At 40.3% G+C, this 12,498-nt stretch overlaps 3 protein-coding genes across 10 annotated transcripts in view; 1 reads left to right on the top strand and 2 right to left on the bottom strand.

Annotated features, from left to right (window-relative positions):
• Positions 1 to 3,285, bottom strand: part of LOC137105282 (transforming growth factor beta-1-induced transcript 1 protein-like) — a 9,347-nt gene extending 6,062 nt beyond the window's left edge. Inside the window, exons 1-4 of one of the 4 annotated variants that reach the window (XM_067487254.1) lie at positions 3,028 to 3,285; positions 737 to 787; positions 380 to 528; positions 155 to 210 (exon numbers count right to left, since the gene is read on the bottom strand). In XM_067487254.1, coding sequence (XP_067343355.1) covers positions 155 to 210; positions 380 to 528; positions 737 to 787; positions 3,028 to 3,040 — 269 coding nt within the window. In that variant the 5' untranslated portion in view covers positions 3,041 to 3,285. The remainder of the gene's footprint in view (positions 1 to 154; positions 211 to 379; positions 529 to 736; positions 788 to 3,027) is intronic. The other 3 variants (XM_067487256.1, XM_067487255.1, XM_067487257.1) reach the window with 3 other exon arrangements.
• A 1,504-nt stretch (positions 3,286 to 4,789) lies between these two features.
• Positions 4,790 to 8,300, bottom strand: LOC137105288 (elongin-B-like). The gene is made up of 4 exons (XM_067487266.1): positions 8,194 to 8,300; positions 7,292 to 7,426; positions 6,900 to 7,008; positions 4,790 to 5,784 (listed from the first exon to the last, which is right to left on the bottom strand). Exons 1-4 carry the CDS (start codon positions 8,194 to 8,196, stop codon positions 5,672 to 5,674), a joined length of 360 nt encoding a protein of 119 aa, XP_067343367.1. The 5' UTR covers positions 8,197 to 8,300; the 3' UTR covers positions 4,790 to 5,671.
• Positions 8,301 to 8,303: 3 nt separating this feature from the next.
• pkmyt1 (protein kinase, membrane associated tyrosine/threonine 1) lies at positions 8,304 to 12,424 on the top strand. Of its 5 annotated transcripts, none has more exons than XM_067487253.1 (9): positions 8,304 to 8,435; positions 8,823 to 8,882; positions 9,181 to 9,595; positions 9,950 to 10,187; positions 10,284 to 10,563; positions 10,637 to 10,743; positions 10,829 to 11,001; positions 11,247 to 11,467; positions 11,719 to 12,424. In XM_067487253.1, exons 3-9 carry the CDS (start codon positions 9,221 to 9,223, stop codon positions 12,101 to 12,103), a joined length of 1,779 nt encoding a protein of 592 aa, XP_067343354.1. In that variant the 5' UTR covers positions 8,304 to 8,435; positions 8,823 to 8,882; positions 9,181 to 9,220; the 3' UTR covers positions 12,104 to 12,424. The 5 variants fall into 5 exon arrangements, with proteins under 5 accessions (XP_067343354.1, XP_067343352.1, XP_067343349.1 ...); XM_067487251.1 differs by having other exon boundaries at positions 8,823 to 8,951; XM_067487252.1 differs by having other exon boundaries at positions 8,314 to 8,435; positions 8,765 to 8,882.
• Positions 12,425 to 12,498: the final 74 nt, after the last annotated feature.

The raw sequence follows: 12,498 nt of genomic DNA, 5'->3' as shown, positions 1-12,498 counted from the left end.
GTTTCACTTGACTCATTTGTGTAAATTATATATTCTAATACATAACATATATTCTGATTAAACCTGTGTTGTGGGTGGAAATTCAGAGATCTTAATCTAGACTTAATTAGTCACAGAGGAAAACATTGAAAAAAAAAGTCAGGGAGAGAATTACCTGTATAATTTTTCTGGGTTGGAGCTCTGGGAAGTTTTCATGGCAGCAGAAACAGTCTGAGAGGCAACGCAGAGGACAATGAATCAATCTTCTCAGTTAAGATGGTGTTAAAAAAAAAAACAGTTCTTTGTAGGAGCAGTTCAGCGTGTTAAGATATAATGTTGATGATCCAGCAGACTGACTCAGAGTCGTCACAAGGAAAATGCATCCCTGCCGACTGTCTACCTGTTGTGGGGTGTAGGCCGGTGGTGGTGGCCTGGCTTGTTCTGGATCCTGGGTAACAGGATCAACATTTTGTGGAGGGTCAGAGGTAAGCAGGACGGGACATCGAGCTAGAGGAGAGCCGGTGTTCTCCAGGTCAGCGAGAAGAGCATCTGGATGGGAGAGAGGGGAAAGGGATACAGTGTTATCACTCTGTTGATGTGTAAAAGGAAAAAGGAAAAAGGTAACCATGCTGTGCAGATAGACACAAATACACACTGGATGACAGAACATGCGATGTTAAGGCAAGGGTAGATAAATAAAAACTAATGGGATGATGGGATGAAACACAAACAAACACAGGCACAGACAATTACGTACCAAACACAACAATACGTGGGCTGAGGGGGTAGTTAGGTGGCTCAGGCACTCCTAAGGAGAGATAGACAGCCTGTTTGACCAGTACGGCAGCGGCAGCAGCAACAGCACACGAGCCAACACGTCAGACAGAAAACATGGAGGACAGTGAGTGTCCTCAGACACTTATCAGTCAGAGGACAGGACAGTCAGAACTGACACAACTCAGAGATAGTCCACTGACACAGTGAAGATATTAGAGCACACATACATTTCTGCATTCATACTCAAGATATGGCAGCCTGGAGAGGAAGCAAAGGAAGAGTGTTGGCAAGACATATCTAAATACAATCCACCACCCGCCACCCCATCCTGAAACTGAATTACACATTAGACTTTGCAGCTGTAAGACATCAGACATTCGGCGCTGACAAGTTCATGTACGTTCAACTAAATGCCAAAGTGCAGTATGTGAAATGTGGGTTGAACATAAGCAATTACAATCTCCAGGTTGCAGCAGAGAGTGTCTGTTTCGGCTGGATGTACTCACTGTGTGGAGCTTTTCCATTCAGTGCTGTTCATTGTTAAAAGGCTTTAACCATGTGTGCTCCAGATCTAATCATATTTGCTGTGCTGTCTGTGGACACATCAGTCTGAACTCTAATGAAGTCTGACTCAAAGAAGATCAGGGGTACCTGGGCACCACAGGGTCGTTTTCCAGTACATTTAATTTCACAGTTGGAGTTATAGTTGCAAGTGTTCTGTTCAAAAGCCGATAGCCAAAGGTCATTCTTGACCTTGCACTTGAGGCAAACCACGGGGTCTGTTTAGTTGGATTTATTCTATTTAGAGCAGCGACTACAGTAAATGGACCTTGTGGCAAGATTGTGCAACTGCTACTTCCACGCTCACCAATGAACACAATGAACCTCAGCATTCATGTGTTTGCTGAATGTTTACACTAAATATGAATTCTGTCAAAGCAGTGTTTCAATCATCTGTGGTGATCACAGTTATATTCAACCAAAACATAAGCCGCTATAGTTCATGGCTGTGGTCACATCTGTCCCAGATGATTCACACTTCTGGTAGGACCATGTGGTGAAATTTTTGAGCATGTACCACTTGCCTTCCTCCTCCCCGCTGTGTGACTCTTTCTCTCATTCTCTCTCACACACACGTACAGTGTGAACTGCTCATATATGGAGCTGAACTTCTCTCAATGGGAATTATGACCATATTTAGAGCTGCCTGTCGACCTGTTTATCTTGGCCAAAGGCCTCTCTAACAAGTGGTCTCTCTCACAGAAAGCCTCCCAGATCCAATACATAAACTTTACAACATTGTTGGACAACAGCACAAACAAAATGTCCTGAACATGGCCACTAGCTGTCTGACACTGGCCCAGTAACTCTGTCCCACCGCGTGCAATCTGATCCAGATGTTCTTGGCTACATGTAGCTTTTAAGTATTGCTTGAAATGCTAACTTCCCAAGATGTGGAGTGAAAAAAAAATGTTCCCGAGGGAGCGAATAGGTTGCTAAAGCAAAAAGGCCTTTCTATTTTCTCTGGACTCTGTGGCTTTTGGAAATAGCAGTGTGGCCCTGGGCTATTTCAGTGCCTTTAAGACAGACACAGCTATTCCTAAACACAAAACGTCTCGTAATGTTGTTTTGAGATAGAGAAACGGACACAGAAAAAAGCAGGCATGCTGCATGATGCAGGTGAGCTACTCTGTAAAACAGCAGACAATTTGTTGAACATTGTGTACTATTCCTTTTTATTCCTGACTTATTAATTTAATTAAATCTAATCTATTAAATCTAATTTGCAAAGAATTGATTGAATTTGCAGACCATATATCAATGAGGTCATGCAGATGTAGAGATATATGTGTGTGTGTGTGTGTGTGTGTGTGTGTGTGTGTGTGTGTGTGTGTGTATGTAGTCCACAAAACTTGCAAATTGTGTTTTCTACTATCTCAGGTGATGGGAGGAAACTGCGTGGAGCATCATTACATTGAAAGTTACTATAACTGGGATAATGGACATCACAAGATTAGGGAAAACCCTTTGACAAGTTATTAAATTAGGAATTTTAAGTTATTACATTTAAGAACTTCTTTGTGTTATTGCCCAACAGTAGTCAATAAAATTCCCTTTATATAACGGACTCCCACACTACTTTGCTGACTGCCAGAATCACAGGGATCGGATTTCCTCTACTTGGGCACACCACCCCTTCCCAAAGATCCCCTCAAGATATCCCAACACGTAGTTGGAGCGCCTAAAAAGAAGAGCTGCACCAACACTTACCCAAATCCTCCATGATGTGGCTTCAGCCGAATCTTTTCCTCTTTGTGTGATACGACACGGACGCAGACAGCATTAACAAGTAGTGATGGCCGCGTATCAAAAGCTGCAGGATAAGTGGATTCGGAGCTATTGTCTGCGTCGCTCCTGTATAACTTCTTAGACCCCGTTATCCTCCGAGAGAGGTGGAGGCGGAGGAGGAAGAGGAGGAGGAGGGCGTCCCGTTTCTTTTTCCTACACCGCTTTCTTCCTGTGTAATGCCTACCAGGACCTCAGACCGGAGGAGGCGTAGTTAAGTAAACGTGCCTACAAACCCGCATTCCCCGGACACAAGACGTCACCCTGGACATTCTTAGTCCATATTTGGGAGAGAAAATTAAGGATTTGAAAGGCGAGACAAGCTGTAGGAGCTTGCTTCAGCTCCAGCAGCTGGATGTGATCTTGCTCCAGCTGTTGCTGCAAGGATGCTCTTGTGAACTTGTGTCACAATAAAATCTATCCTCTGAAAAGCAGCAAAATAATGCAAAACATATTTACTGGCTTTAGCAGGAAATAACCCAAAAATGAACACGGGAGGGGGGGACAGAAACTGATCAAACTCCCCCCCAAAAATGAGATGTTAAATGATTTTTTACGTAGTAATAAATATCCTTCTTCTCTACTGGAATAAATAATCCGAAACTGGATTTTGTTTTTAAACATTATTTTACATCCATGAAATTATCTGTTAATTTGGCGAGGCTTGAAAAAAAAGTTTGGTTTTAAACTAAATACAGGAATAAAAAAGATTGAGTGGTTTAAGCACATCATAGACCAAATAATATTTTCTGGGCACTTTAATCATTAGGGTAACTTTTTCGAATGCATCTTAAAACCAGTGGTGTGAGGGGTACTCAGATCATTTACCTAAGTTTTATTAACACTGTGGAAACATTAATATTGTAATCACTAATGTATCAGTCTTTTCATCACATTGTTACAGCTGGTAACAACCTTATTACTTTTCATATTACTCTGTAGCTTGTGAATTTCACTCTGGACCAAATAAATTATCAGAATTATACTAAATATTTCATGGGTAAGTAACTAGTAACTGCAGTTCTCAAGTATCTATAGTGGAGTAAAGACATGATAATTGCCTCTGAAATAAAGGGAAGTCAAAGGAAGTTAAATTTCCATTAGCTACTTTGTAGCAGTGAATGGAAAAAATTAAGAAAAGCAGAAACACCTACATAAAAGAGTAAATACTCAGTTTCATACGTTATTACATTCTCAGTATACAGAACTGCTGGTTCCTGTAACTGCCCCCAGTAAAAGATTTTGATACAGTTCTGTCTTCGGACACTAGGTTCTGAGTCATCTTAGCAGGAAAAACACAGGTACAATCGTTTGGTTTTTTTGTTGTTGGTTTTACATTACCACAGTCTTTGAGGGGAGGAATATGTTTTTTTTGTTTGTTCTTTTTTGCCATGAACACATATGTCGAGGTACATCAGAGAATTATTTTTTGTAATAAAGACGTACTCTCATTGCCTTTTATGGTTCTTCTCTGCAAAAATTCAATAAGATGGATTTGTCCTCAGTGAAAGAAGAAAATACATTCAGAGTAGTTTAATTATTACCACCTGTGCCTTTCCTGCTATGACAAATAAAAATGTGGCTGAAGGTCTAATGGCCCACCCCTTATTTAACAAAACTCCCTTAATCCTTAGATTTTTTTTTTCCAAGTGTGTTGAAAAAAAAAAAAAAAAAACAGCCATCAGTGTAAAAAAAGAAAACAGGAAAAACTTTTAATTAAGCAAGCTCACAGTTACAGGCTATGTTTTTATGATTAGGGGAAGGTGCCACATTGATGTTGGTGACATGTGATATGCATTTGTATGCATTTGTTTACTGTATGTCACAGAAAATAATGTCCCCTGACCAAAAAGCCCCTTGTTGTCCAAAACGTACCTGCCTTTGGTCTCAGTGCATGAAACATACAACAAAGAATAGACAAGTAAAACCATACTGAAAAATGAAAACGCAAAAATGAAAAAAACAAAAAATAAAACACAATTATGCTAAGGATGTTCTTTCTGGGTGTGAAAACAAATCCAAATTGTCCAACCAAACTGCAGAGAATCAGACCAAGTAAACTTATCTTTCTGTGAAAATAAGGTCTTTGTTTTTAATTTTTTTCATGCAGTTTGTTGATTCAGACACTGGACTGTGTACCCATGCACATTTCTTCTGGAGCACTGTGACACAACTATGCCTTAACTTTTTTTTTCTTTTTTTTGCAAAATATTAATGTTAATAATTACAATAACACACATATACACACACAATCACACTTCCCAAACCAACTTCTTTCCAAACCAACAACTTTCTAGTCTAATCATTTTGAGCCAGGTGTTGCTTAAGAGCAAAGTCAAATAGCAGGGCTGCATGTGATGTGGAAATTATTAAGAGTTTAAAAAACTGAAGCAAACTGGGAGGATGCTGGGATGATAGCATGGAGGTAACATGGATAGGCTTGGTTACCTATAATGTCCCCATCCATCAACTGAAATTATTTTACATATCCTCCACCCCACCACTTGCAGTTAATCCACACACACCCACTTTCATCCTTTCTGCCACTGCTCGTTTCCCCTCCCTGCCATCACTGCACCACCTGTTCGTTGGCAGTGCTACCAGAGTCCTGAGGTTTCATCACATCAGGTAGTTCTGGGGGGCTGGAGAAGGCCTCGATGTGCAGCTGCTCGAACATCCCATCTGAAGGGAGGAGGAGATAAGGAACTGTTAGGTCAAACATGACAGCAGAGACACTGTCACATAGTCGCTTTTCTGGAGATTTAGTGTGGTGAACTTTTCTGGGTCAATACGCATCAACTCCCTTGTGCATCAAGCCAATTGAAATGGGTCAGTATAATACACTGAAACTCAGAGTTGGGTAATTTAAGCCATAGGTTTAGATCAAAGGGAATTTGATGAACTAACTGATGAAATATGAACTAATTAAAAGCTTTTCTGGAACTATTAAGGACATGGGTCTATTCAAGCTGGCAACTTAAGTATGATCTTCAGTAAAACTAGATTGGAATCACATTGATAATTATTAAGCCTGTAAATTAAAAAAACAATGATATTTATGTGTAGCATGAATTGTGCTTAAATTATAATAATAAATGGTTAAAAATCGTTAAAAATCCAATTTTACTTAGAAATTGCACCACATTGAGTTTTAGTAGGTGCGCTCAGTTTGGTCTTGCCATTGTGCTGCTTCTTACGCTATGGCAAGGGACCATGAGGCAATTAACATGTTGGTGATCTTTGTCAATACACAACCGATGGCAATTTGAAAAAAGTGGTAGTAGCAGTTCTTGTTGAGCTTGTTTTTGCTTATTAAATTGTATTGTATATTATAATATGCAGCAGTGATATGTAATGTCATATTGGCTGTCCTATCCCTACACTGATTTTACCCAACAAACACACAAACAACCCCCTCCCCTCCCCCCAAAAAGTAAATAAAATATTTCTATTAAAAGATTCTTGTATTTGGATTAAGTGTTGTCAAGTTTCGTGATGGATTCAGATCAGCACAAGTGCCATGTGTCGCTTCATAGTGTTGCAGTAGATCAGGGTATTTATTAGTGTAGAGGTACAATGCAGCATGATTTTTGATCCATCAGGCAAGTTATTACTGACATTCCACTGATCAAATTCAAAAGGAGTATTAGCAGCATTCCCCAAACAGAAGAGCACTATATAACTGGAAAGAACTAGAAAGCAAGGGAATACCTGTTGTGCATTCAACACCCTGCCATTTGAAATAACACAATAACCCTGATTGTAAAAACCACACAAAAATCACTAGCTGTACATACCATTTATACGGAAAGCCAGACCAACTGTAGCTGGGGCCTGAGGTCTGGCAGTCTGGTTTGTGAATCCACAATCTCCCAGAGTTTTGCTGTCCTCTAGCAACTGGTCATCCTTTGAAGCAAAAAAGAAAAAATGTCAGATTCTCCTAATGGCCTCAAAATGCCTCTATGAATGCACTTCAATAGCCACAGCCAACAACATGTACAGAAACCACGTCATATCTTATTCTAAAATACACGAAATGTATGAATATTGTCAATAAGAAGGCTAAGACTTACTGGATATATTTAGACAAAACAAAAATGTATAATTGATCTTAAATGGTATAATGCTGTCATTCACACAAGGACTGAAATTGTTGTCACCAATATATTTGCCACTGCTATAAACTCACTTTGTAAAGCCGCTGGTCTTCAGGTGGTCTTTTAAGAATTCCTTCAACAATACGCTTCAGCTCATAGACAGTGGTGGACTCCTTGGCATCTGTAAAGATTGTGGTCTTGTGACGCCGGATCATTAAGAACACATCCTGAAAAAAGTTGGCACAGACTTTCATGTTAATGGAAATGATATATCTTTAATTTGTTGTTTTATTTTACAGATAAGGGCTTTACGCTAGTATCACAAAAATGTTAGCCTGAGTTTAAAAGGGATCAAGAATAATCTGTAAACTCATGACCAGGTCAACTGGGATCACCCCTTTATGACAAATCCCATCATACTTAGGTGGACACCTAGCGACTGTACTAATCTGTTCGTAGACAACCTCTGTATTCAGATGGTTTTGTCAATATGTCAGCCAGGTTTTCTGCTGAAGAATTAAGGCTGCTGAGAAGTCACTTATATGTACTCTAGCTTGAGATAGAATGGGCGTAATTGGAAGTCTGAGCTAAACGTGAAATTAGCCCCAACAAACAACCTTTGGATTTCTGAGACAACAGTCCTGACAGATACATTATTAGTCGTTATATGCCTGACAGTGACAGTGTAAGTGCAGCTGTTCTGTCTACACTAGTTGGGCTAGCTGGCTTCCGTTTAATCGCTCCCCCCTCCAAGGTTAGCCGAGCTAATGTAAGTTACCTCGCTACAACCTCTTGTTGTAGCTCAATAGGCGATGCTAACATAGCAAACTTAGCACTAGCTGGCTAGCGAATACAAACTGAAATAAACATTTCTATTACCGACTGTAACGTTTGTTGTAGCTGCGTAAATGTTTTTAACAAGACACTGAACGTCAATTTAATGTTCTAATCTAGACACAAACGTTAAAAAAATCAATAGCAATAATAAAGATACCATTTCAAGTGGTCAGCTAGCTAGCCAGTGACGCCAGCCCAGTGTTGTGCAGCAGAACCCAGACTGCACCGCTTGCGGATATTGCGCAATAGAGATAAGCAGTCGGTATTCAAGGAAGTCAGCTACGTAGTGCTACGTACGAGTTTCAGAATTTGGCGCGATGTAGTTACTTGTTTGATGTGAGTACAGTCACTGTCTGAGCCCCACTGCTTTGAAGATTATCTGTCGTTAACTGGATTATGGTATGTATGATAATCTACTGACTTTACCTTTACCTAGCACTAAACTGTCAGTTACAGGAAGTTTTTTTAAAAGTAAATTAACTAACGTTAGCTAACACTAACTAGCTAGCTTGGTTGTGTTATGATGTTGTGGATAAAGTGGGTCCGCCCTTATTTATCGTTAACGTTATCTTAAACGTTAACCAGTAAGCCAAAATGTGTTTGTTATACTTTTGTCAGTGCAGTATTAAAACATGAATGCATTTTAACATTAGAATACTGCCGACGCGTAAAATAATGGTAAATATCCAAAGTCTAATCCAGCTGACTAACTACAATTCACATCGCAGTCAGGAATGGTGGTGTCAAACCCGGTTATCCCAGCTAACGTTACGTTACACTGAGCAGGTTGACGCTAGCTCGATGTGAACGCCCCAAGAAAACCAGTCTACAAGCGATCGAGACAAGGTATCGAGAAGATTACACTGATACTGAACTCAAGCACTTGGCCAGCAACCTGCCGAACAAGTAGTTCAGGTTGTCAATTGTTTTGATAATTTTATTTAGAACAAGTATTTGAGATTAAATGTATGGATTTATAGGATCATGTAAGTACTATGCCTTTTTTGTTGTGTAGCAGTACAGCTGAACAGTTCTGTATAATTCATTCAGTCAGCCTGGCTTCTGCATAAACGCTATTGATATATTCAAATTAAGTGTCTGCCAAGACTGCTTGTCCACAAAGCCTTTATTTTGACTCTTGCAGTGCAATACCTTCAAAAGAAGAAGCTGATAAAGTCTACACAATGTCAGTGGCAGTGGAAACCACAGTCTCCAGAGTTTCTCTTCCTCTTCCAACTCACTTCTCCCATGCGGAGCAGTCTTTCTCCCTGAAAAAGCGGCGTCTCCCTTTTTCCTCATCATCAACCTCTAACTCATCCTACTCTTCCCCAGCCCGGCTCTCACACTCCCTTCCACCCTTGCCACCATCTAAGGGATGTCCACCTTTGAGCAGGATGTTCCCCCAGCATCTATCCCCTTGGACACCCCTGTCTCATTCCCTTAGTAAATCTCATTCTCCAGGTTCTGCATATGATCCCAGCAAACAGCAGTCTTATTTCAGTCAGTGCTTTACTAATTTGGGTCTGCTGGGAAGAGGATCTTTTGGGGAGGTCTACAAGGTGAGCATGAGAAAAAATGTGTGTATCTGTGCATGTATGTAATCTATATGTTGCAATGTCTTTACAGACATTCTGCAATTTGCAAACTTACACAACAATGAGAAACGGTCAAAGGTCACAAGTTCAAAGCTGACATGAAAAATAATTTAGGATAATAGTGCATGGTAGCTCTTACGTTTCTTACATTGAACAAACTTTAAATGACAGTCAATCATTTACAAGATATCTTGACAGTTTCAACATATGTAACACATTTTTGTAATAAGGCATTTCAATATAAAAACACTAATCTGATTGAAATCATAGTTTAGAGATCCTAAAATAATACCCCAGTATTTTATTTTATTTTTCTAGGTGCAAAGCAAAGAGGATGGTCACCAGTATGCAGTGAAGCGCTCTGCTCATCGCTTTAGAGGAACAAGTGAAAGGAACCAGAGTGTGAGGGAAGCCAGGAACCACGAGCGCCTGTGTCCTCACCCTCACATACTAAATTTTGTGGCAGCCTGGGAGGAGTGTGGTCGACTATATATTCAGACAGAGCTTTGTAACACCAGCTTGCTGCTGCATGCTGAGAACCAGCCTCCTGGCCCAGGTCTGTGTGACAAAGAAACATTGCATACACAAAATGTACTCGTTTCAAAATCTAGACCATACTGAACCAACTTTCTGTTAAAACCTCTTATTCCAGATGAGCCTGCAGCATGGGCATACCTCTGTGACCTCCTGTCAGCACTACAACATTTGCACTCCCATGGGTTTGTACATCTGGACCTCAAGCCTGCCAATGTCCTTATCACTGACTCTGGCCGTCTCAAGCTCGGGGACTTTGGGCTACTATTTGAAATCAAACAGAAGAGTACAGAGACTGTGGAGGGTAAAACGAAAGATGATGCTCAGGAAGGAGATCCCAGATATATGGCTCCTGAGCTGCTTTGTGGGGAGTATGGACCTGCTGCAGATGTTTTCAGGTACAAATACTAAAACATTTTTTTGTAATAAGCAGATTTTAAAAAGTGTCTAACCATTGTCATTATCATTCAGTTTGGGTGTTACTATTCTGGAACTTGCCTGCAATATTGAGGTTCCAAATGGTGGAGAAGGCTGGCAGCAGCTCAGACAAGGCTGCCTCCCCTCAGAGTTTACCAGTGGTAAAGTTTACTTTTTAAAACAACATTTTTAATTTTCTTCTTTCAAAATGACTTGGGTCTTTAATATTTTCCTCTGGATTTTCAGGCCTGTCTACTGATTTGCAGACAGTACTTCAGATGATGCTATCCCCAGAGCCCTCTAAGAGACCAACAGTCTCTGAGCTTCTTGCCCTCCCTTGTGTTAGGAAGCATAGATTGAAAAGACTAATTTATCTTACGGTCACAGAGACAGCATTGGCACTGACCTCGCTCTGCCAGGTAAGGTATCTGACAAACTTTCCAAGCATCAGTATTTAGAGTTACGTTTAAATAATACATTTTTAATCAGCTGGCAAAATACACAATCAGTAGCCCTTGCTAAGTTAAATGTGCAGAACAGTGATGTACAAAGTTAAATGCTACAATACAACATACATGTAATGCAAAGCTGAAATATAAAAGTGAATTTGTTCTCAACATTGAAGTTTGCATAAAAAAAATTTTCTGGTCTTTTTTTCTTGTAGTTGGTGGTGTGCTTCGGATGTAAAGTCTTGTCCTCCCTCAACTTGTCCTTTCTTCCTCGCTGGACCGAGCCAGTGCCCTGTACTCCTCCGAGGGACAGTTGGGATAAGGATTTAACCCTGCCTCTCAGTGCAATGCATGGTGACTCAGAGAGCCCAGAGGGGGATGCAGTGTTTCTCTTGCCTCCTACAGGGCCAGAGCTTTCCCCCACCTTCTCACAAAGGTGGGCAGTCAATGTGCCAATAGGATATTTTTGACACTCTTGTGGCACTTTTTCTTTAATCTGAAGGCACAAAAGAGAATTTCTCACTTTAAATTACTAGAGTACAGATTAGAAAATGTGACTAATTTGTAGCAAATCTTAAAAATGGCCTTTTGCCCAATGTATTTGTTTCTGCCTTAAGTTTTAAAGTGCAGTAACTCAGTCTGTGTCAAATTGCTTTCTTAATTTTTGAAATGTCTACCATTTCACAGGGTCAAATCCAGATTGAATGTGGAAAGCACATCCACTCCTCTCCCATGTTCACCAACACAAAATCATCAGAGTCCTGCCCACACACCCACTCACTCAATTCTGGATGACTGGTCCTCCTATAACTTGGCTCACACCCCCTCCAGCATTCACTCAAATGGATCCTGCCATACGCTGACCCCCAGTGTCAGCCCCATCCATGCAGAGCATCAGATAGGGGACATCAAAGAGCACTCAATTCAGAGTTGTCGTTCTTCATCTGCCAAGTCCTCACAGCGACGTGGTTGCAACTGGGTACTTACAGAGGAGGTTTTACCCCGACCCAACTTTGAACCAAAGAACCTACTCAGCCTGTTTGAGGAAACTACTTTAGAAGGACAGCCATGAGTACAAGACGGCAACAGTCATTGACTTTAAAGTGTCAGGCGAAAAAGGAGTTAATGATTGAATCTAATAAGTTCGCTACTTAGATTGTATGAACTGTTTTTTTTGCCATTTTGTAACAGTGGTACAACAGATTATTTTAGTGTATTTGAAAAAGGGTTGGGGAAAGGGTTGAATATGTAATCAGACCTTAATGCACTTTTTATGTTTGTGTTTACACAATCTCTTGTCATGGTTTATTGTTGAATAAGCTATTAGCTTTGTGTACTCTTGAGTTGTGTACCTCAAGACTGACAAAAGAAAATAAAATGAGGGACACAGGAATTTTTAATTGTGAATATTTTTATAGTATAACGAAAAACACAAGTTCGAGAGGACACAGAGGAATCAGACCGTAA

The sequence above is a fragment of the Channa argus genome, chromosome 20 (assembly GCF_033026475.1).
Source record: "Channa argus isolate prfri chromosome 20, Channa argus male v1.0, whole genome shotgun sequence".
Classification (NCBI taxonomy): Eukaryota; Metazoa; Chordata; class Actinopteri; order Anabantiformes; family Channidae; genus Channa; species Channa argus.
Note: the sequence above shows the minus strand (reverse complement) of the source record. Positions and strands in the feature narration are given on the sequence as shown.